The sequence below is a fragment of the Phaethon aethereus genome (assembly GCF_964289735.1).
Source record: "Phaethon aethereus genome assembly, chromosome: 1".
Lineage (NCBI taxonomy): Eukaryota > Metazoa > Chordata > Aves > Phaethontiformes > Phaethontidae > Phaethon > Phaethon aethereus.
In genome coordinates, this window is record NC_138575.1 from 7,482,481 (window position 1) to 7,506,854 (window position 24,374).

Here is a 24,374-nt window from a genome sequence, read left to right on the forward strand (position 1 = left end):
ACTGACACAACTGAGTCCTCCCAGTGGGGGCCTTTGGGCTCCCTTATGCAGACCCTGATGGACAGTGCATGGCAAATGGCTCTCCCTTTTCCAGGAGTCACATCCAGGTCCTGGTAGACACCTCCATAAGACCAATTTTGGCCCCAGGAGCACTCCAGCTCCCGTGTCTCTCCTGTAGCTACTCCTTGTCTCCTGAGCTTATCAGAGCACCTCATCCTCATGGCAGCTCCCTGCATGCACAGACCATGGCCTCTCCAAGAAAATGCCCCAGCCCCAGGGCACTGTGGAGGCATCTTGGACCTGGAGATACAATAAAAATCTGCTTTCACCTGTTCTGGCATAGTCTGTCTGTGTTGCCATCTTTGGCAGCCCAACTGTCTGGTTGGGATGAAGACCCAAGACAGGCGCAGGAAGGTTCATTAAGGACATTCGCTGTGGTTTTAGCCATAAAGCGCCGTGAAGGCTTTGCTGAGCATGTGTGCATTGCAAAACCAAAATATTTCAAAGACTTCCTGCCGATTTGGGGCAGGGGGCTATAGGGACATGAAGGGACTTCTGCCAAACTTTGTCACAATTCCAAAGTGGGAGTCTGCCAAAGAAAATGTCACTTCACTGATTATATTTTAACATTGCAAAACAATTATTCCCCACCACCACCTTGTTCTGCGAAATGAGTCCTTGTTTGTGGAAAACTTCATTAAAAAGAAAAAAAAAAAACAAAACCAAACTATTCATGAGGCAGACAACCAGAAGGAGAGATGCCATTGCACACAATTAGCATTAACCAAAGCAGCAAGCAATCACTAAGACATTCTCATCAGAAGAAAACATCAGGCACCTCAGGAAAGGTGTGATGCCACCAAGCTCATCTAATGGAAAACCAACCAAGTCATAGAATCACAGAATCATTTAGGTTGGAAAAGACTTTTAAGATCATTGAGTCCAATTGTTAACCTAGCACTGCCAAGGTCCACCACTAACCCATGTCCCTAAGCACCACATCCACACGTCCTTTAAATACCTTGAGGGATGGTGACTCCACCACTTCCATGGCAGCCTGTTCCAGTGTTTGATAGCCCTTCAGGTGAGGAAGTTTTTCCTAATTTCCAATCTAAACCTCCCCTGGCGCAACTTGAGGCCATTTCCTCTCGTCTTATCACTTGTTACGTGGGAGAAGAGACCAACACCCACCTCACTACAACCCCCTTTCAGGTAGTTGTAGAGAGCGATAAGGTCTCCCCTCAGCCTCCTCTTCTCCAGACTGAACAACCCCAGTTCCCCCAGCCGCTCCTCATCAGACTGGTGCTCCAGACCCCTCACCAGCTTCGTTGCCCTTCTCTGGACACACTCCAGCACCTCAATGTCCTTCTTGTAGTGAGGGGCCCAAAACTGAACACAGGATTCGAGGTGTGGCCTCACCAGTGCTGAGTACAGGGGCACGATCACTTCCCTACTCCTGCTGGCCACACTATTCCTGATACAGGCCAGGACGCTGTTGGCCGCCTTGGCCACCTGGGCACACTGCCGGCTCATGTTCAGCCGGCTGTCAACCAGCACCCCCAGGTCCTTTTCCGCCGGGCAGCTCTCCAGCCACTCCTCCCCAAGCCTGGAGCGTTGCATGGGGTTGTTGTGACCCAAGTGCAGGACCTGGCACTTGGCCTTATTAAACCTCATACAGTTGACCTCGGCCCATCGATCCAGCCTGTCCAGATCCCTCTGCAGAGCCCTCCTGCCCTCCAGCAGATCAACACTCCCACCCGACTTGGTGTCATCTGCACCAAATTTTGACCCACCAAAAGATGATTCCTTGGAAAGACAGCATCGCTCCTGCCCCATTACATCTATGCTGTGCTGCCTCCCCAGACATAACTCTGATGCCACCTGGGAAATCCCTACTGGGATGACTTGGGCTGGTTTCCTGCACAGCCAATACAACCGGAGCCAACGAGCCCTCCCAGCAGTGCCATGTATGCTGGGACATGCTGTCCTGCTCACTGTGTTTGTTTTAAGGGATTAGGAACATGCCTAAACCCAAGCGCATGTTGGAAATGATGTTTCACACGCAAAGCAGTCTGGTTTGGAGGGAAATAGCAATGTTTCAGTGATTAAATGAAAATAATTGGGGTTAAATGGGGAGGAAAATGAAATTTCCTTGCAATTACTTGGATTTATTATAAGAAAGAATGACATACCTTGTCAGTTTTATCTGCTCTCAACAGTTTTGCCTTTATGTTTTTTCTCCTACTTTTAGAAATGAATTTGGGCTCCTTTGTCTCATTAATGAGAGATTATCTAGCTTGTCGAGAAGCTATATATTTCCTATTAGTCACTTTTTTTGAGATGGGGAATAACTGCACACTGCATCCCAGAAGAGTATACCTCATAGTTAGCGGTATGGTGAAGGTCTCTAGCCCATCGCTAACAATTTCTATGACTTCACCTACTGTTTTGATTGCAGCTAAGTGTTGAGCCAATGTTTTCATAGAATGATATAGTGTAACCTCTATCTTCACAATAGATTGATCCAATATATTGACTAATCAACCATTAATTGCATACGATGATATTTAGCTGGCTGATGCCAGCTCAGAGCATCTAACTTCATTTGAAAAGATAGGACTGTTTTTCTTTTCCCCCATTAGTATCTTTTTACATTACCTACATAGCATTTCGTTTATTTTTGTTGTCAGTCTCTCACTCCGCATCACTCAGCTACGCCTACTCTTTGTTACTGTTCGTACCCATTTGCTCTCTGTCCCCGCAATTTGTTACTATTCATTTTGCTCCTCCGCTTCCTCTTGTCATCTTCGGGATCCACCAGGAAAGACTGATTCATCCACGAGAGCATCCCTAAATTCCTCCACGGTGAACGCAGATGCCGACAAGCCCCTCCTCGCCTCCAGTTCCGGCTTCATTTGCGCTGGTAACCCCCAGCACTGGCCCTGCAGACGTTCTGGCCGCCTTCAAGCTCCTGATGTGTTTGCAAAAGCAAATGTTTTTAATTTGTAAAGCATCTTGGAACTTCTCATGGGGGGCTGCCACATTTGGTGGTGTTTCTAACCGATTGCTTTCCTCATTTGAAAACATCTGCTTTTTTTTCTTTCTTTCTGTTTTTACTTTCCAGGATGTTATTTGGGTTTCTATACCATCCCTTGCCAGCCCATCTAGCTATGCCAATCTATCTCCTCTGCACTTCTGCACCCCAGTCTCTCCCACGTAGCTCTTCAAGAGGAACACACTCAGTCATGCCTTTTACATTAATTTGGAAAAAGGCACGAAATTTTGCCCTTTTTTGAGGTTTTCCAGATTAGCTGGTCCCTGAAATAGCTACAGAGTGGGTCTAAAAATTAGTGTCTGTGTCAGCCCTGATGTGATGTACACCAACCTGAATGGACGTAACCCAAATTCCTCTTCCCACTCATGTTTCCTGCCTGTACAGCCTCCCTGGATACTGTCACCAGCAGGGACAGGCAATCAATAGTGACACTTTAACAGCATTTTTATTTGGGCTTTGCATCCCCAGTTACTTGTTGAGAGGGTTAACTTGTGATCTGATCTGACTGCTAGTCCTTATCTCTGGGAATGATCCAAAACCAAGCAGGAATGAAAGGAAAAAAAACTCACAAGGCAACAACCTTTTTTGGTTTTGTACCCAGAGGGGACATTCTGAGTTGCATTTGCATTTTGCATTTGGGGGTTTAGTTTTTGTTTTCTTTGCAAAGTAACAAAATTCTCAGAAAACTGACAAGGAGAACAAAACGGTTTACTTTTTTTTTAAGCTAGAGAAAGGGGGAATAGGAAGAAAGTTCCAATCTTTTCATCAAGAGACAAAAATATCAGCCAAAAGAAAAAGATTTTCAACACTGTGTTTGGAAAATTTGTAATAGCAACGGTGTAGCTATATTAACTATACTTTCTCAGCTTTATAGAAAGATATATAAAACATGAATACCAGAGGGAGTATTTTTATTAACAAAAAATTAGAACATAAGCTTTTAATGCCTCTACCGGGAAAAACAGTTCATTTATTTAAACAGCAGTTTAGAAACCAGAAACAAACCAAAATGAATTAGTTACTTTCCTATGGATTTAATTTTTGGAGTTAAAATCTCTTCATGGCTTCTAGGGAAGCCTGAGGTCTGTAGTAATTCTCAGGAAACAGCATTGCTGACTACAGCACAAAACAACTCAAATTGTGCTGATTCGGGAGGCAAAGCCTTTGAAACCGGTGGAGGTTGTGGAGGAGTCAGAAGCTTAAGAAATGCCAATATTATTTCAAGAGGGGAAAAAAAGAAGCTCTGTTTCCAAAAGGAGCAAAACTGGAAGGTAATTAAACTCAGCAGCATCCTAGAAGCCAACAGAAGGCTTAACTTCTGAGTTCAGCTTGGACTGAAGCTCATGGTTGAAAGCTGATACGGGCTTTTCCTAGGGCAGGGATAGGTAAAGCATGGTCCAGCAGGGCTGGATATCCAGGCTGTATCCTGGATATACTCTAATTTTGAGTGCTGAGACACAGCATGGAGACCGTGCAGTGATCTGGTAAAGTGTGGAGAATTAGGAGCAGACCAGTGGTTTGCAGACTTTTACTTCTGAGGGCCTCACCTCTATGTTAAAGGATCATCTGGATCAGTCCACCTTGTACAAAGTGGGCTTAGCCCTGGCAGATTGTCAGTGTTTCCCAGGACTGGGCAAGGGCCAGCTGCCCCTGTCAAAAAGCATGAAGTATATCTGCGCTCGGGTCTCATGCTTGGAGTAAGAAAAACTACTATGAGAAGGTAAGAAAAACAAAAAACCTCTTCTTCTACCTTTCTTTCCTTATGGTGCCCTGTTATGAAGGAAGGTTGGTTGAGTACCAAGACCCAAGACATGCTCTGGTACATTAACACAGCTGAAAACGTTAGCCATGGAAACTGATGCCTTAACCTATGCTGCTTGAGCGGAATTCAGTTTGTAAATGTCTAATAAAGGACATGATGGACTTTTTAAAAATGAGATAAGCAAGACATGGGATTTACTTTATATTTTAAGAAATTAGACTATATCAAATGTGTAATAAAAATATTTTCTATAGGATTTTAAAATATATACATATATAAACTACCTTAATTTTTAATGCCCTGTTGATATTGATGTGGTATCTAAGTGTAACTAAGTGAGGCTGCCCAGCAACCTCCATTATACCTCAAACAGTGATTACAAAACTTGAAGCCTTGTCCACACTGTAAATTAAACCTGCTTGAAAATGGGATCTGAGATTGTCTACTGGGCCTGATTCAGCACCCACTAATAGTCAGGCTAAGTCCACTCCTGACTGCAGGAGCTGGATTAGGTCCTAGACACAGTCCTGAAACGACGTGGTTTCCAACCCTGTTGGCTGAGCAATGATAAAGGCACCTGAGAGAGTAACTGAGACCCTTGAGGCACTTCCTGGTAAAATAAAAAACATTAGATATTTTATATAGAATATTTAGGGATATTTAGAAACAGTCTTAAGACAATTTGGGCACATCTATGCTTCATTTTGAAAAGGAGCCCAAACTGACTGTGTCCTGGACATAGCCTTTGCTCAGACACTGGATGTAGGTTTTAGACAAGCTTAAGGGAGGTTGAGCGGTTGGGAGTGATGATGGAGCAAAGAGCATTCATGCCTGCATCCTTCCCACATATCCATATGGAGCATCCATCTCCATATATCACCCTGGCCTTGCTTGCCCGGCCCATGTGGAGGAGATAAGTTGGCACCAGATCCTTCCAAGAAGAGGTCCTGTGTCAAGGGCCTGCAATGGCCCATGGGGCTGAACTGGCACTTTCATCAAAGACAACCTAAAACTGGTGACGGAGGTGGAGGGGGGTGAGGGCAGAGCCGCACAGATTACAGTCTGGCCCTATGTCCGCCAAGGACAGCGAGGACATGGCTTTGGGCTGTGCCTCCAACACCCAGCCAAACACGGGTTGCGTTCCTGTTTAATCTAGCACTATGTCTAAAGCAAGTTCAGGTTCATTTTCCATGCAAGATTTGAAGCACAATGTCGACAAGGTGTGAGGGCTAACGCAGGCAAAATTTGCCATTATCATTGGCCTGAGCACTTACCCTTGCATTATACTTTAAGGTAGGTAGCATGGGAGTTCTCCTGCTTCAAAGAGTTAATATAGGGGGTTTGACCACCTGCAGAGGAAAGTTTCTCACTGAGCTTTCGGTTCATCTGCTCCATGTGCCTCGTGTTTTTCCTGGCTTGCCGGAGAGACCTCTTGACTTTCTTCACCCGATCTCGGAGCTGCTTGTTGCGCTTCTCCAGCGTCGCCACTTTCTGTTGCAGCTTCTTCACTCTGTCCTCCTCCTCAAACAGGGCTTTCTGGACCGAGGAGCACATGAGCTGAGGGGGCAGCAGAAACAGAACAGCAACAGGTGAGCTTTATTCAAAAACTTATTAAAGCAAGGGTTAATTCAGGTGTTCCTTGAAGCACTTCACAGCTCTTCAGAAGTAGAATGCTTTTTTTGGATCTGTTCTTTTTTACACCGTTTTTACTAAAAGCCTCTTGTTCACTTCTGTATTCAGATAAGACCCAAAACTGTAGATCTTAATGATACTAGTGGTTCACAATTTACATTTATGAGCTGTTTTGACAGGTCTTTCCAGCCCACTGAGGCTACATTGAATTTAAGGAGGAAGGCTACCCTATATCTGGTATGAGTTTAGGCCAAAGGGTGTCACTTTTGGAAAACTCTAGATTTGATTCAGCTTAGCAGCCCTTCAGAAAACCCAGATTTTGATGTGCACCTGCCCTTTGCTCTTTATGTCAACATGTAAAATAAGGACAGCACCTGCAAAACACAGAACTGGTTGTTTTTGCCTTTTCAAGAACTGAGTTGTCATAAGTACCTCATTATATGGGCTTCTTTCAGATGAAATCCTAAAGGGTAAAATCTCAGCAGTCTCTAGGAGCATTCAAGATCCCATAACTTTGACAAAGTGATTTTTTGGGGGGTCATTGGCTGAAAACTGCCCCTCTCGTTCTACCCACTCCCAACTTACTGCAATATTACCCCAAATAAAGACATCAAGCTCTTGATGTCCACTCATGTCTTTGGCTCTTAGATAGGCAAAAGAAAAAAAGGACCCAGTTTCAAAGGTGCTGCACCCAAGGCATCACCAGAACAGCAGCTCACAAAGCGTATTCAAATCCGCTGTGTTGAATGATGGTCCAAATGCAAAACGTCTGTTGGACAACTGTTCTTCCTCTACTACCTCATCCTAGGATGACCTAGAGGTCTATCTCATCTCAGCTATATGTGACTGTCATGCTTACGGTCTCCTGTTGTTGACTTGCTTCCTGCTTGTAGGTTCAGCACTAAGAATGGGATGAGAAACACCAGCTACAAAGGCTGCTGACTAGTTTCAGTGCAAAGGAGTTGTGCTCCTGAGGCAGTGTCACTTGAGACGGGATTCAGCTGCCTTCTCTTTAGCAGCTAAAAGTGAGACTCAGGTCTGGGCTCCTCTCTTTCGGTTTCCCCTGTAATGACTGCAGGGAGAGACATCTTTCAAGAGAGTGATCTCCACCACCTAGGGCAGTGGGAGGAATCACCCTCTGAACATGACTTTCTTGTTTCACTGACTACAAAGGTGCCAAATTCCAACACTTTTCAAGCAGAAAAAGAAGAGGTGCCTGGGGCTCAAGGACAGTCCCACCATAAAGTTTCTGATCTAGAGGAACCACCATCAAAATCTGTATCTGCCCAGGGTGATGGGCCTTCTTCCTTTTTTTCCTACAAAAAGTAGCCTGAGATATTTTATTATGCAAGTGGGACTTTCAGCTGATTGCTGCACTGGTGCACTGTGAGGAAAAGCAGTGTCGTCTGCTGGATTTCTCTTCTATATACATCTAGATTTTTTTTCATGTGTGTCAAGCACTCCTGGACCCTGGATGGGCCTTCTCTGGCAGAACATTTGGAACAGACAGAGAATCTAAATAAACAAGTAAATCCTCACTGTGATGATGAAGGATTACATGTTTCTTTCCATCTCACTTTGTAGTATTTTCAACAACTGAAAGTAAGAGAGGGAGCCTGCTTTGATGAATAATAGTTCATTTGCTTTGGAAACCCCCAGCAGCTGAAAACCATGGCCAGTCAACACAAACACAGCAACTTCTTCCCATCCCCGTAAGTGTTTCTTGTTGAAAGCACTGCAGGGCTTTGCTAAAAGGCAAATGCTTGCCCCAACTGTCCTCTCACTAGGGCTCTTATATAAATGCGTACTAGGGAAACTAGGAGCTCACAGAGGGCCAGAAATTGCACTGAAGAAGGAATTTGGTTTTGATCACAGCTCATTCCAATTGCTATTTGAAAAGAGCCAGCACATCTTGGCTTTTGTGTTTGCCAAACCCTTGCAAAACTTCAAGCAGAATACTTCTTGAATTTAAATCCCTGCAAAGGAGAGCACTGACTTAGGAAAAGATGTTTGTTGGGAAGACAGGAGGTGGAAACTCTACTTCGTGAGGGATTTCTTGCATTTCCCATTGGTGCATTGATAAGCATGGCATACGGCAGAGGCCAATGCAGAGGAACAAACAACTCATGCAAACCCAACCATGGCTCATCTGTCTGGGCTGGCTGGTGGAGGAATGGTAATGTCCCATAGCAGACATCAGGGATGGCACTAGTCTCATCCCAGAGGCACTCCCAAACCTTTTGAGATTGGTCCTCTGTCAGCAGAGGTGGTCCAGCTCTAGAGAGCCACTCAGAAACGTCTCTAAACACCATCAAAAAGCTAGCCAGCTCATTTGCTTATGCTGTTCCTCTTCCAGGTCCTCACTCTCCAGTTTGAAGCCCACAGTTTAGTGCTTAAACTACCCGGAGATATCCAGAGACATCACCGGCACACCACCGTTATAAAAAACTGAGGTACTGCAGGACATGCACAGCTTTGTTTACCAGCAGGGTAGGGGATAGGAAGGGCCCAGCTTGATAACTGGATGCTTGCCTGCAATCACAAGGCTACCAGCCGAAAAATAAACTCTTTGCTCCTTCTACATGGGGAAAAATAACAAGGTGGAGTCCTCACATTCTCACCGGCTGGTTACAACCAGCGTTTCCCACAGGGCTCCGCAGCGGGGGTGATGTTTAAATGTGAGTGCTGCCCTACCCCTGCTGTTACTGCTGGGGCTGCGCTTCACATGGGTGCAACCAAGTTATTTTTAAACTGGTGCCGAGAACAGTGTAACTGCAAAAGCCAGGAGCTGAGCACAGCCTGTATAACTAACCCAGCTGCTGGTGAGAAGTTCACCAGCCCTCGGTCCGTCTTGCTGCTTGAGTAGTTCTTGTTTACAGCCCGATCAGATATCCCTGCATTGCACAGTCGCTCCTACAGAGCATATCTACAGACAAGAATTTCACACCCCATTTTGTCTGGTCTCATGAACACGTAAACGTGCACAGTTTGCACTGATGGCCATCAAGGTCAGACCTTAGTCCAAAGGCATTGCTAAAAGCTACAGAGAGCTGGATTTTGTTTCTGGGAGTGGCCTGTGCGCCCATTCCCCATCACAGCTCACCTCAGGTACACTAACGAGGGGGGGGACACGACACAGTTCATGAAATGTTTAAGGGACAACGAAATCTCCATCCAGCAAGGTACGTCACTGAGGAGCCAGTTCCACCTGGTGCCACTGAAGGAAAGGATGGGAAAGGATGGAGAGCTGACAGCTCCTATTCCCACACGGTATCATCAGCAGACAGTTAAGCAACAACTCTGAAACGCCACACTTGGCATGGCATACCTGCCCACAGACCTGGGAAATGGAAATAAGGACAAGGAAATGGCTCCTCAGAAAAACTTAAGGGTTATTTTTCTAGGTTTCCTTCAGAAGTTACATTCTTTAGTGACCCACAGTTCGGAAGAGCTGTTTGCTCTGGAGATCTCTGTCTGCATGTCTGCTTGTTCCACAGTTTTTTAGCAAGGCCTCCGCAGCAGTGGTTAAACTCGGGTCCAGAGCAGTACCAGGAGATGTAACAAGAAAGGCAGCACAACAAGAAGCATGCAGCTCCCTAGGATTTATCCCAGACAGCCTACAGCTGTGAAACTACAAATTAAATACCTTTGAGTATTTGTCTGAAACATCCTGTCACAAATATACCCAGTTTTAAATTTCACCACATCTACATGCTTTACAAAATCTGTCCATCTGCCAAACAAATCGGCACTGTAACAAATCAAACTGATTTTTGGAGAGTCACGTTACAGGCATGCGAGCTCTTTACCAAACACGCTGAAATGATGTGTATATATATTTGCCTGATTGACAGACACACAAATCTGTCTTCTATAAGCTTCATTTGAATGGGACAGTGGCTAGGAAATGCCCATAGATAAAGACGTGATGGTAGCATTCATCCACCACAAATTGTCCATAAATAGCTGAATTTGGCACTACAGAGCTCAAGTCACTCAAAACCCAGCAGTGGCACCCAAGTCTTGCCCTTCACCTACCAAAGGGCAAGAAGTTGAGCTTTAGCTAGCTCCTCATGCATGCTCCCTATGGGCAGCATGGCTAAAAAGCACTGGAGCCTCACTACCTAAAAGTCTTTCATTTCAGGTCTCCTGAAAATGTCTTTCACATCTGACAGTATTTTTGGACATTTAGATATAGGATGTCATGAGGCAAGACGACTGTAGGAACGTCTTTAAATGTGTGACCATAACATCTGATCTCTGCATGGACATGACGTGGTTTTAGAAGAACTGGGCATGGGTCACTTTGGTTTCTTGCCCTCAAATCTTCCTCTTGACCCGAACTGCTAACTGGAGCGGTGTCTAGCCAGGACACATGCCAGACCCAGCATCGCCCCAGCACTATTGGGAGTGTCTGGTGGCAGAAATGAGACTGGAAACACAGCCCAAGCACGGCAGGTTGGGAAGCACGTCTCCTGCTCTGCTGCGGAGCTCCTCTGCACCGCATCCCAGCGAGCTCACATCTCCGCGCCGCTCTCCTCTTGCCTTTCCCTGCTATAAATCTGCTCCGCAGAAAAGTAAAAATTGTTTGCAATTGCTGCACATTGACTTGGCTGCTCTGTGCTTTACCGCTGTTCAAGTTATATAAAACATCTCAAACCGAAACCTTATGCAGCACAAAGTGCGTACCTCCAGCTCTATTTGTCTCAGCACGGCAATAATTCATGAACTCTCTCTCAAGGGGCTCAGGAGCCAAACATAACTCTTTATTTTTCTTTAACTCCACCAGGATTCATTACCCCAACCCCTTCCGTGCTCTTGAGCAAGAGGAAGGGCTCCGTGCCCTGGGGAAGCTTATAAGGACACGATACAGCTCACACAGATGATCTTTACCTCTCCTGGCCAGGGAAGTCCCCTTCGAGCCCTGCCTTGCCGTGGCCACATTTCAGACTCTGAACATCAGTTTCTCCTTTGTTTCAGCCCCTTTGGGCAGGCTACGTGGGAGTGAGCATGCTGGATGGAAAGATGGATGGTGCGGCAAGAGACAGCAGGAGGGGTCTGGCAGCCCAGGGTATTGGGTTTGGGATGGAGTAGCTTAACCTCCAGTTGTTGGGACTCTTCAGCCAAGACTAACACTGCTGCTGAAGCGTGGAAAAGCCCCTGTCAGCACTGTTAAACCATCGTGTTGGGTGAGGTGGTGGGGGAATGGCGGTGCTGGGTTAAACCACCTCTGCTTGCTGCAAGACTGCACCTTTCAGAGGTACTGAATCAGGGCCCCGCGGGCAGGTCCAGCATCACTGGCATTAATGGAGACGAGCCGGGATTTCACCCTGGGACTTCATATGAATCACCAAGATAGATGAGACCTGGATGGGGAAAGAAATGATTGTGACTGTTCTTATCTTACTTATCTTACTGAATGCTGGGTTGGCATTTGCCGTGGGAGGTATAAGGCTTGTGGCACAAGTCTCCAGTTCATCCGAAATGTTAGAGATGGGGACTTCATTGGGTATGAAGCACTGCCTGCAGGGAGCCTCTGCCATGCTACACCACCCCAAGGTGTCTTGGCACTGTGAACAGTGCTTTTCTTCCCCCTTTCACCGCTCACTAAAAGCAGATTTTCACTTTAAACTCCTAAGATGCAGCCAGTCAAGGCAAGTTGTCTCACCTTTCCCAACCATCATCGGAGAGGAATGGAAATGTCCAAGGAAAAACTTCTTGCCTGCCTGAGACACCTGCCTTGGCTGGACCGCTTTTGGGGACCCTCTCCATTGCCTAGATAACTAGCTCAGACTGAGATGGATCCCACACCGAAGCCCACAAATGGCAGCTGGCATCACTGACCACCCAGGGCAGGCTGCAAGGGCAGCACACAGGTAGTTTTCTTGGAGTTTGGAGAACCTTGCCCTGGAAACGGACCCAGGTCCATGTCCACAGGCAATGAGGAGTCTAAAAACAGCCTTGTTTGTTCCGATCTGCATCAAACCGCTGCTTGGTGGAAAACCATCCCAAGAACTGCTGGAGGGCCTGCCAGGGGCTGCTCTTAGACAGCATTTTGGCTGATCTCTTGGGTGATACTTGGCCCTGATGTCCACTGAGCAAGGCCCATGTACCTGGAAAATGTGAACGATGTTTACAAGCTGTGACGTAAGGCCCGAGTGCCAGCAGCTCCACCAAGACACCAACTCAGCACAGAGGATGGTTGAGTCACAGGGAAGAGTGTTTTTCATAAGGAAAAACATAACCTATTTTTTCTTCCTCATCTTTTTTAAAATAATGATCTTAAGCTGAGCAACAGATTTTTTAAAGAAAGATACTTCCCTGTGATTAAGTACTTTGGAAAACCTGACCTTTCTCTCTGGCAGGATGTCTGAATTGCTGGTGGCTCTCACCTGCAGTGAGTGTTGCAGGTATCCGTTTCAAAACCCTACCCCTCACCTTTGAACTCACAGCCCTTGCACCCCTGCTCCCAGGCTGGGGGTGGTTTTAGAGGACACAGGGGGATTAGGAGGCACTTCAGCGCTGGGGAAAAGACTCTCAGCATGGAAAGAGGTCCCTAGCCCCAAAATCACGCCTGGAGCATGTCCCGGGGCATCGCTTTCCCCAGATACTTCAAGCCCTGAAGCCTGAGATGCTGCTGAGGGGGGAGGATGCAAAGATACCCAGTGACAGTTGTACCCGGTCCCCTCTGCCAAGACTGGGGATGGAGGTGGAAATGTGTCTCCGTTGTACTTGGATGGATCACTGCCAGTACCAGGAAGGGATCAACACCTTATCCCCTAGACTTGCAAAGGAAAAAGGCAATGGTTTAACAAGAATAGAAACTACGCTAATCAAGAAGACAGGAAAGGGAAAAAAAAGGTGTAGGGTATGAGCCAGGCTGCTTACCACAGGCACCTCACTTGTGCCAAGTGAGCAGATAAGTCAGTCCTGACAGTAAATCCCTAAATTCCCTGCCCAGGCAGTGGGAGACAGAAGGTCTCCAGGAAGAGAAAAATAAATCAGGAGGGCAGGACCTCACTCTGGGGCATCTCCAAGTCCCTTTCCTCTCCTCGCTGACCACGCAGGCAGCGAGGGAGGCACACCAAGAGCCAGACGGCTGCTTTTCCCCATCGCTCCGAGGCGGAGGGGCTCCACTCTCGCCTTGTTTCCTTTGAAAATGTTCCTCCGAGCAATTCGCCCAAGATGCCACAGGAATGCGGTGGTGGATCTGGGAGGGGAGCGGCAGTGAAGTCTAAGTGGTTTAACAGGAGCAGCCTCCTCCTCCTCGCCTGGCTGCAGCCGCCAAGCCCTGGGCTCGGTGCTCAGCCCCACCAGCCCCATACCTCGTGCTTTCTGCATTTCCAAGAGCTTTCCAGCCTTTGGCACCGCTCCCGGCTCGAGCTTGAGCGATACGTACCCTCTGAGATGGGTCAGGGCTGGGGGAAGCGGAGGGTCTCACAGCCTTCCCAGGGGTTTAGCCCCCAGGGACAGGCGGTGCCACCCTGCCAGCCTCTTTGCTGAGACCCACACCACCCCCCTGACTCCCTCCCCCAAAAATACTCAGGGTGGCCAGTGAGATAAGGAGCTGTGGGGCGGCCCACGCCCCCACAGCGTGCAGAAGCAGGGGCAGCAGCCAGGACACCGCTCCGGGCTCGTCACCCCTGTTCCAGGGGACGCGCGTTGCCCATTGCAAGGGCAGATGCACCGTAAGCTTTGCAGCTCGGCTACTTGCAAGGTCGAGGTTGCAAACACAACCCAAGGCAACGCGGCGGCTGCTCTAGGTACCACGCATGGGTGGTAAATGTCCCTGAGACACCTCTGTCCCATGCCGGGAGGGGACACGGTGCGGGCATGGACTAAGCTGCCTACTTACAGGTAAACGACACTGAGTGCTGAAGTGCACCACCCAGCTCAACCATGCTGAGCTGAAAGGAAAATGTTTCGAGTAAGGAAAAAACACATCTTCTCTCTGTTGCAAGAAGCAATTTAGGTGCTGAGAACAAATGTGGTTTTAAGTCTACCTTACAGACCGGGCTGCTTCATAGATTTCTGCATTTTGCTCTGCCTGAATGCTGAAAATGGCTGAGATACTGCTTTTCCTTTTTTTTTTTCTTTTTTTTAAATTTCTGTCTCAGAGCTAGGGTTGCAGTTTCAGCTGGGCTTCAAAAGTCTCTGCAAGAGGCTTTTTTTTCTCGAACGTGTACAGAAACTTTCCATTTCCACAACTACCAAACTTTCCAAAACTGGCTATCCAAATTTAATTTCCAACTCAGCTTTTTCCCACTTAGTATTATTATTATCACAATAAAACTAATTAGGTCTGATACGCCTAAAACTATTTTGCCAATATACCTTACCTCAAGTGTATTGTTCTCCAACTGAAAGTTGCTGTGTGACCACATCTCCGTCTAAACTTGTTTTATTTGGCTTGTATTTCAATAGGATTAGGTCACCATTCCCCCCACACATACAAAGAGTGAATTAATTAAATACCAAGGAAGGGATAAAACCAGCAAGACCCAGAAACAGTGTATTGTGTCCTTCCCTCTCACTGATGGGAAATGAGAAACTGCTGATCAGAGCAGCACAGCATCTTACGCTCTGCTCCTATTTTTTGAAATGTCGGTGTTGATTTTTGAACGAGCTGACCCCTACCTCGTGTTACAACAGCTCCTAGAAACTTCATTTCACTTAATGGTCCTGTTAAACAGACAAGATCCACCCTATAGCAGGGTAGCACAGGGTGTACAGTATGTTGGGAAGTGCAATACCTTCAAACACACCATCCCCAGATGCAGCTGAAGCTGAGAATCAGCATCGGCTGGTGAGGAAACATATTTATCTTTACAAATAGTAATTTGCATGAGAACAATATTAGTTTGAACCAGGGTTATACCTGGTTTGGGGTGTTTACCTTAAGTATGGTTTACTTCAGTCTAATGTATTGTCGGAGTTCCCTGGGGGTCCTAACAGAGGTGTTCGATGCTTCGGTGTGGCAGGTGCTGTGTGGATGTCTGTAAGCTGAGGTTTGGCTTAAACATAGCTGTTAGGGGTACAAAATAACAGGTGGGAGATGTGGGCTGTGGGAGGATGGGGGACAGACGGAAACAGTGAAAGAAGGTTGATTAAGGGCTTAATGAACTCAAAACCTCCCATGGGTAAGGCAATGCCAGACCTCTGGGCACCCCTCACAATGCTCAGTGCCCACGTCCTCTGCTGCCGAGAAAGGAAGGACTGGGATCAGTAGATTCATAATAAAATGTATTTTACATATAATAGGAAAAAAACTTGGCTTCTCTGTCACCTTTAAGTCAAAATGGGGAAAGAGAGAAGCAGAACAAATCCCAGCAGGCTGGTGAATGGGTATTGGCAAATGGCCACAGTGTGACTGTAATGCATTAAATGCTGCCTCTCAAGAAAGCACAGAAACAGGGACATTTACCACAAGTGGAGTCCATGTCACCTCCCCAGCAAATACATCACACCTAGGGGAAGTTTTATCCACAGGAGGGGAACGCTTGCTGAGAAAGGCAAATGTTTAAATTTAACGCAACGTCTATAAAAGTCACGTTGCCCTATAAATCCCTCCACCCTGGATGTCTTGGCTTCAAACTTCACATAAGCTGCCGCAGCTGAGCTGCCTTTACAAACAGATAGGATTTCCTTGGCTGCAGGCTCGGCTGGAAGCCCCGCTGCCGCGCACAGCTTCTGGATTTCAAAGAGCGAACGCAGGTGCCCCGGGGCAACCTGCCGTCCCCCCGTGCCGCTGGGAAGCAGAGGTGTCCGCATCTCTCCTGAGCATCCGTGGGAACTGCTGGGGCTGGTTTACTTAATTTGTCAAGTCCACTTGGGTGCAGAAAAGCAAGGGGGGTGAAAAGGGCACGCTCAGACCTGTATTTATCTGCTTGGTGGGTCCCTTGGCGTAGCCTTTGCACCACCCTGCTCAATGTATCTAAACTAGACCTTGGGTTGGAAACGCCGGGTTTCTGGGCTCTTTCTACAGAGAGACAGAAATTCCTCCAGAGGACGAGTCGGAGAAACTAATTTAGGACAGGGAAGCAGGCACTGAAACAGAGCCGAGTAGTACGGAAACGACTCCGACACCGTGCTTACGCGCACGGCAAAGGGAAGGTCTCAGCAAGAAGCTTTGCTGTGCCCCGTGCCTGCAGCCTCCAGAGAGGTGATGGAGCAAGCGGTGATGAGCGGGCACCCGCGCAGCGCAGGACCAGGTTCAGCCCTCCTTCGAGCACGGAAGTGCCACAGGGTGCCACAGCGGTGAACTGGAGAAGCTTGGGTGAGGATGAAGAAGCGAAGACAAAGGGATGGAAAAACAAACATCTGCAATCTGCAGGCGCTCTCCGGCTAACGTCAGCGCGCCGAGAAAGGAACCGAGGAGGCAAAATGCCCAAGAGACCACTCGGCAGCTCTGAGTAACAAGCTCCAAGCACTAACATCTGGCTGGCGGGAGCTCGCTGCTACGCACAGATATTCCCGTCCCACTGGGCAGTTCAGAGCAGCCTGTCCACAACGCTGGCCGCTGCGTGGGCTGTAAATCCTGAAAGGGCCCCGGACCACCCTGGGTGCGATAAATGGGCAATAGGCTGCTCTGAGCATGGAGGGTTTGGCAAATAACCAGCCTTCAAGGTGCGGAGACGTGGTACTTAGGGGACCACCCTCCTGCTTGCCCGTGCTCGAATGCCCCTAAGCATTCGGGGCATTAATGGCTCTTTCCATAGGAGTCAAAAGCTGCTGCTCCACTCTTGCTACAATCCCTCAGATGGGTTCTTTTCCTGAGCCAGTATTTCAATTCTCAGTAGAAATTTTGGGTCAGGGAAATACAGGGTCATATTTGAGATCCAGCACCTTATTTAATGGCCAAAGTCTCTCCCTGCTGCTTTGCTGTGCTTCATATAGACACAGAAGCATCAGAAACTCACACCGCTTACTGCCTTACACAGGGAAAAGTGCTTTTCACACAGGACTGGTTACAATGCCCGTGGAAAGTAAGGTCTTAAGGTAAGCGTGAGTCAGGTCTCGCCAGACACACAAGCCTGGAGCCCTCCTTCCAGCCTGATTCCAGGAGAAGGAGCATTGCAGCCACAGCTATGCCGGACAAAATGTCCACAGGGCTGACAGATGCCTGACGGTGAACTCTTCCCTGAAAGCATCTGAATTATAGAGCACGCACTCCACTGCTGGTTAATGTTACGACAGCGGCTCTCGACTGTTTAATCCCAAATTAATAATTGTGTTGGAGCAAGATAATTACATAGCAAATGCCACACCACCACACAGCGGTATCGCCCTGTGCTCAGGGGTCACACACTTTGGTTTTTGGCTCTTTTCTGAGTGACTGCCCTGTGGTCTGCAAAATCTTGTAAAATCCTGCTGTCATGTGCACTTACCTGTACAATCTGCTGTTGTTCCTGGCCAAATACTTAGGGACAGGTAGCAAAGGTACCCCCTGTAATTCTGTGCTACCATTTGTGTATGCATGTGCATATAAGGATTGTAAATCTTATTTTTAAATCTTATTTTTAAATCTTATTAAAGATTTTTAAATCTTTAATTAATTATAATTAAATAATTAGAAATTAATTTTCTCTATCAGTCCAGATTTCTTCTGTGGATATTCATTTTGCTTTTTCCACATTCCTCTGACACAGAACGTATTGCATCACTTCAGCAATAGCAAGAGCTAGGATACGGACAGCCCCAAAGAGCAGATGATCTGAATTGCCCTCCACCCCTCCTGCAGTAGCAATCACAGTATCCAAACCGGGCACCATCCACACAACCCCAGAAGAATTGCCTAACATCATAGCAGTAAATTAAAAAAAAAAGAAAAAAAAACAAAAAACCAAAACCCACTGTGAGAAGGCAGGACCTGGGCTCCAGTCTAGTCCCTTAACTAGGACACTTTCCTTGTCTTTTGGCAATGGTAGTTTTGGAAAGCAAAATGACAATTATTCTGAGCTGCGTTATCTGAACAGCTTGTTCTCATTAAGCAACACGCGCACTTCACACCTAATCAAAGAGGGCAGATAAAATGAATGTCCTAATCAGAGGAAAGGAACTGGATGTCTCCACTACAGAGAGGGCAATAATCAGGGGAAAAGCAGTCCCAGTGAGAAGTAGTTCTCTGCGCTTCAATTCCCCACCTCCAAAAATGGGGATTACCGGACACCCGTGATTTACAGAGTTTTCTGAGCCATTATAGTCCAAACCAGAAAGGTCTATATTCAGTCTGGATAATGTGGGGACAGGAGCCACAGGGGAGCCAGGACCTGTGGTCAGATACTTCATGTGTACGCAGAGTGCTCTTAGTGCTTCTCTGTGCAAATTCAGAGTACGAGCCTGGAAACCGCTTTTTTCCATGAATGGTACTGCTAGGCATTGCCTACCACTGCAGCCTTGTCTCCGGCGATCTGGAAACCCATTTTCCGGTAAGGATCCTGGATAAACTGCCTGGCACTGGAGCACATGACTGGTTGAGCTTTCAATAATTAGGGGTTTAGTCAATAAAAGTTTGTAATATAAAAGTTGCATCTCTCTGTGTCACAGATCAAGGCATTTAAGTCCACGTTATTCCAAGAAGGGGAAAATCCTGGCTATGTGAACTCTTGACAGGCGTTCACATAGATTGCAGCATCCATGGGATTTGGGTGTGTGCTGTGTCGCATTCATGATAAACAGGAGGAATTTTCAAAGCTGGGAGGATCACAGATCCCACTCAAAATCAAGGGACGCTTTTGGAAATCTCCCCACGTGTCTAAATGATTCTTTGAAGAGAAGGGTAACGTGGTTAAATGTGCTGTAGTCCTGAATCCTTATTCCCTCAGATACCAAAGACGGGAGAATGAGCTGCAGGTGATGTACTCAAGGCTTCAATCGCTGAAGTTTGTCGCACTGGGAAATGAGGGACCTCTGCGGCATTAAATAATTATTATTTTCTCTATATTTTTAATGCTTGTTTGTAAATCCTGGTTGCCTGCAGGGCAAGGACAGACCTGCTCAACTTAATGAAAGTAGCATGGTGTTGTACAAGTGCCTGGTAGAATGGAAAGGACTAAGAGATGGTGGACTGTTACTTCAACACCCGCAAAAAACATCTTCTTTTGGGAGCTGAAGGGTGTCTCATCAGCTAAACCTGTCTCATCAGTTAGTTAAACACAGTCATGTCATTATCTGTCATCAAGATGGGACAACTGTGCCCTCTGCTTGTTGCACGATCGCTGACTTGGCAATGGGCAATGGAGAGGGCATGAACACATTCATACTTCTGCTCAGCTCCAGATGTACCCAGTGGAGGATGCAGATGGTTAGGTGTTATACCCAAGACCAAAGGTTTCAAGCATGACCAAAGGGACAACGTCCAGCAACTGCCCTCATTGAGACATGGATACAAAACCAACCATTCTTTAGGCACCGTTCACTAACAGGAACAAAATGGGTGCTAGCATATGGGCAACAACATGCCAATGGTCCCACCTCTTATTCTTCTGGACCTAAGGGACAATAAACCAGCAGAAAAGCCAGCAGAAGAATACAGAAGGGGTTTTTGCAGGAAGGGAAGGAAACATTTATTCTCACTCTTCGGCTAGGACAGAAATTAGCTTGAGCTAGCATGGAAGAGCACAGCTAGAACATAGCACTAAGCCCCTGAAGGATTGGTAGAGACCCTTTCCTACAGGTATTTGAGGCCTTTCTCCATCAACCAGATGTGACTTAGTGTTAATACATGTAAACTGCAATACAAGTTCAGCTGGAAAGACTAGACGACCAATATTTTTAATCTGATTTAATCTGGTTAATAAGTACATCACTGTACTGGCATACAGCATCTATACTTCTACAGCGGACAGTGTTACTGAAACACAATCAAACTAGTGATCTACACTGCTCCCTCAGGATATTTGTGAGGCATTTCAAGTGAAGAAGCACAAAAAAAATCATAAAAAATTGCATAATTTCAAATGTTTTTCCTTCCATACACTCCCCACCCTAGAGATCCTGCCACTTACTAACGTTTCTTTATTTAATCCTTTCCTAAAATAACCTTTTTCCATTGAGAAATTTGCAAGTGTTTGGGAGAGGGAGGAGTTGTTTGCTGTTTTGATGGAAGGAGAGAAACTAAAATATTTCCTGGCTGAGATTTATGTGTCAAGTTTTAGCTTGCAGCCAGATTTTTTTAGCCAAGATATAAAATCTGAAGATAATTCCAACTCTCCTCCTCGGTAACTTTTATTAAGTAATTCCTGATATGTGCTGAAATAAAAGGAGACTCCGCACCATGGAGGTTTTCAGTGGAAATAAGGAGACCCATCCCTGCACAGAAGGAAAGGGTAGGAACATACGTCAGTCTAAGCAAAGCTGTCAGAAACTCAGCCCCAGCTTACTAAAAACTGGTGAACACATTGATGAACGTGTCTCTTAAATGCTCTGGGTGCAAACTGAGAACAAGGCAGAGGTTGCACTTGACTGAGGACAAAATGAACCTGAGTTTTGCTTGAGGCATCAGGCTTTTTGGAAACTTAAGAGCAAACACCTTGATGTGATACCTTAAAGATGCTCCTGATCTGTTTAGACTATTCAGTTCAATGCTGGTCAGCTGGTAGGTGTTATGGTCATATATTCCAGCAAAAGAACACAGAAATCCCTCACTAAGACATGGGCAATGTTGTAGTCCTCCATTCCTTCTGTCACATTTGCCATGCCAGACCCATGCAATGGTGATGGCCTGACCTGTGCCTTGGCAGTAAGGTGGCCAGAGCACCTGCCTGTGGACTGGCTCAAAGGGAAGAGCAAAGAGGCAGCAGAGATGGGTAACTGTGTGTGCCAGAAACCCATGGTGAGACTTGGGTGCCCGAAACCAAAGGTCTCAAGTGAGACTCACTGCGAAAAGGCTGGGGCTGTTGGCTACATCCACATTAGCAAGTCATTTGGAGCAACAGGAACATATCCACACAGTGAAGTTCCAGATGTGTACAGGAGGAGCAAATATATGGGGAAAGGGGATCAGGTGGATCCTGATCCACCTGATCAGGATCCCTTGTGTTCCCACTAGGAGTTGGTGCACACCAGACGGGTGCCTGGAGCAGCCTGGCTGTGTTTCCCCCAGAAGGAATCTACCTGGTGTGCACCAAAACCTCTGTGAACCAAACCAACATTTGCTAAGCCAAACTATGTCTCCTACTCACCAGGCTCATTCCTTGGCATGAAGGAGATTGCACTGATTTGACGCATCTTCTTGTTGACAAACCTAGGATGGCTGCTATTCCCGCAGGTGTTTTCCATGAGCCTCATGGCTTGGGAAAACTTCAAACAGTAGCCCTCACGACCATTGCACAGCCTGCAACGCAACCGTTTCACACTTACTCCCCATCCTTCCCGATGGGCCAGCTCCAGCCTCTGGAGGTCTCGGCACTGGGGGCCCCTGGCAGCTCAGCTGCAGACAGGAGGTGGTGATGAATGTGCAACGCAGCTCCGGGATTGTGTAATCCAATTGTAACTCAGAAATAGCTGCTGGCGGCTCCCCAAAGAGCCATCTACCACTGGAGCTCACTACTTTTCTCTCCCTGAAGTTTCACTTGAAAGCTCAAGCAAAGAGGAGGACTGGCTCAGCTCTAAAATAACCCGCCTGTTTCCCTCTACTTAACACACTGCAAATCCTTACTGGTGCTGACATCTATACTCTCCCAAACTCCCACATTTTTTAAGAACAGTTGAACCAACAAGTGCTGGGAGAACGCAGAGCCTGTGAAGCCACCTTGGCTGTGTTTTAATGCCTTCTGGAAAGATCCTAATGCAAGACAGACGTTCGTGATATGTTTGCACTTGCAACTAAGCACTGGCTACACTTGAGCTTGGCTGTAATGAGCTCTCCCCAAAATACCACACATGAAATATGGGCAAAGAGACAGGGATATTGGTTTCAGAGCTATGTGTCAAAGGCGGCAGATGTCTATAAGCAAGAAGACGTGAGTACATATGAGGATCCCCATATTGCCTCCCAGCTCTGCTAATGCCTGTCCATACCTTAAAGCCAGCTAAAAATTGTTTTGATATTCTAGTTATGAAGTGAGTCCCTCAGACACAACCAGAACATGATTTTCAGGTTCACCATGTGGCTAGAGCTGGACTGAGTTCAGTAAAAGCCACAGATGTTCAGATCTACTAAAAAATGCCGAGAAATAGAGTTTGCCCCGACCTCTTGGGTTGTGTGAGGGGACAAGGAGTGACATATCACAGAACATGCTCTGCTATAGACTCAAGGCAATGAGTCTAAGACTTGTTTACGTGACCAGGTAGCAATTTGGACACGGTGACGGAAAGGAGATCAAAAGTAATGCGATAACAGCTAAAGAAACTGCCATTTGTCCAACAGCCACACGTCAGCTTACAACTGCCTTTTGAAGTCAGTGGTATCATTGCTGGGTAGGTGTAAACTCATGTCTTAGGTCACTAATTTGAATACTCAAATTTAGTGAAGACTGTGGAAATGCATGCCACATCCTTGTGTATACCTTTGATTGCTGAGGGATTATTTCCCAGGCATCTCAAAGCATAACTATTCAAAGGCCTTTTCAAACCATTAGAATAAAACTGATGCATATGTAAAAATAATCAAGAAACAAGAAAATTATAAGGATAATCCAACATAAATACCAGTTGATTCAATTTTTGGGCTGAATCCCAAAGTTCAGGCTCCTCCTTGCAGGCAGCCTTTTGCCTCTTTGGCTGGCCCCAAGTCCAAGTCTACTCCAGCCAGTGGTGAAAGACGAGCTCACAAAGCCATGTTCCACCTCTACCGCTTATCAAAGTAGACCAATACCCTAAACTAACAAACTCATTTTTATCCAAAAAATTCTGAAAGTGGCTTCAGATTTCAAACTAATTTATTACTTTATTTTTTAAGTATGACTCATGGTTTATGAGGTCTACACAAAACCACGTACAAGAGAAAAGGAAAAGGGAGGGATCCTGTAATAAAGTCTACATTATCTGAAAAGATATTTACGTATCTTCTAGTGTCAACTCCCCCCAGTGTTAAATCGCAAGAAGGAGTTACATGCATACAACCTAATCAGTTCTGAGCTGAGTTTTGAATCTTGGGTGGTGGCACAGTGGATGCAGATGTGGGTTGCCTGGCCTTGAAAAATCAGAAACAATGAAGTTACAGTAATGGCCATGATAAAGCATGTCTGTAGCAAGTGCAGATGGGCACTGCTCGATCTTCATCCTGCGTGTGTATTATGCATTAAACTTCTATAGGCATTACAGCACACAAATAGTTCACACACAGCATCTGTGAGGCTTGCAGAAGTTCAGAGGAAGACGACACAGCTCTCTCTGCTCAGGTCTGACAAATTACGATGAATTCACTGTTACAGATTTTCCATGTCTTCAAGGGCAATGTGGGGCCTTCTCACTCCTTGTAGTCAGCAGAGTCAAAAGCTTCCTGAAGGCTACCTCAAAAATCCCCCCCCTATTTCCATCAGGACCCCGAAAAACTCCACCATAGCAGCCATCAGCAGATGTTATTCCAAGCACCCTTTCAACAGCTGCCGGACACCTCCGAGCACAGGGCTCCGCTGGCAGGACCAGCACGATGCATCACCACGTCCCCAGCCGGTGGCAGGTCAGCGGCGTGTTGCAGACCTCAATCTCCTTCTTGCTCCTTTTTTAAACTTCACGGTGTCAGCTGAGTTGAACCAGTTTTCTGGACACTTCCCCATTTCCTTAATACTTCAACAAACAGCACTAAGAGTGCAAAAGGCCTCAGCACACATTTTTAAAGGAACCCAGGCCTGACAAGCACTACTTGGCTGTCCACTGCTGTGACGGAGATGTATCAGCCCCTGCCTTCCTCCTGTTTTTAAAGCTGCTCTACAGCATGTTTTATAGCATTTATTAGGGAACTTTAAAAGGCTCCTGTTCTGA

At 46.6% G+C, this 24,374-nt stretch overlaps 1 protein-coding gene across 1 annotated transcript in view; it reads right to left on the minus strand.

The window, feature by feature from the left end:
- Window positions 1–6,098: 6,098 nt before the first annotated feature.
- Window positions 6,099–24,374, minus strand: part of CCDC3 (coiled-coil domain containing 3) — a gene marked incomplete at its 3' end in the record, with an annotated part of 42,534 nt that continues 24,258 nt past the window's right edge. The window contains exon 3 of the mRNA XM_082006855.1: window positions 6,099–6,374. Coding sequence (XP_081862981.1) covers window positions 6,099–6,374 — 276 coding nt within the window. The remainder of the gene's footprint in view (window positions 6,375–24,374) is intronic.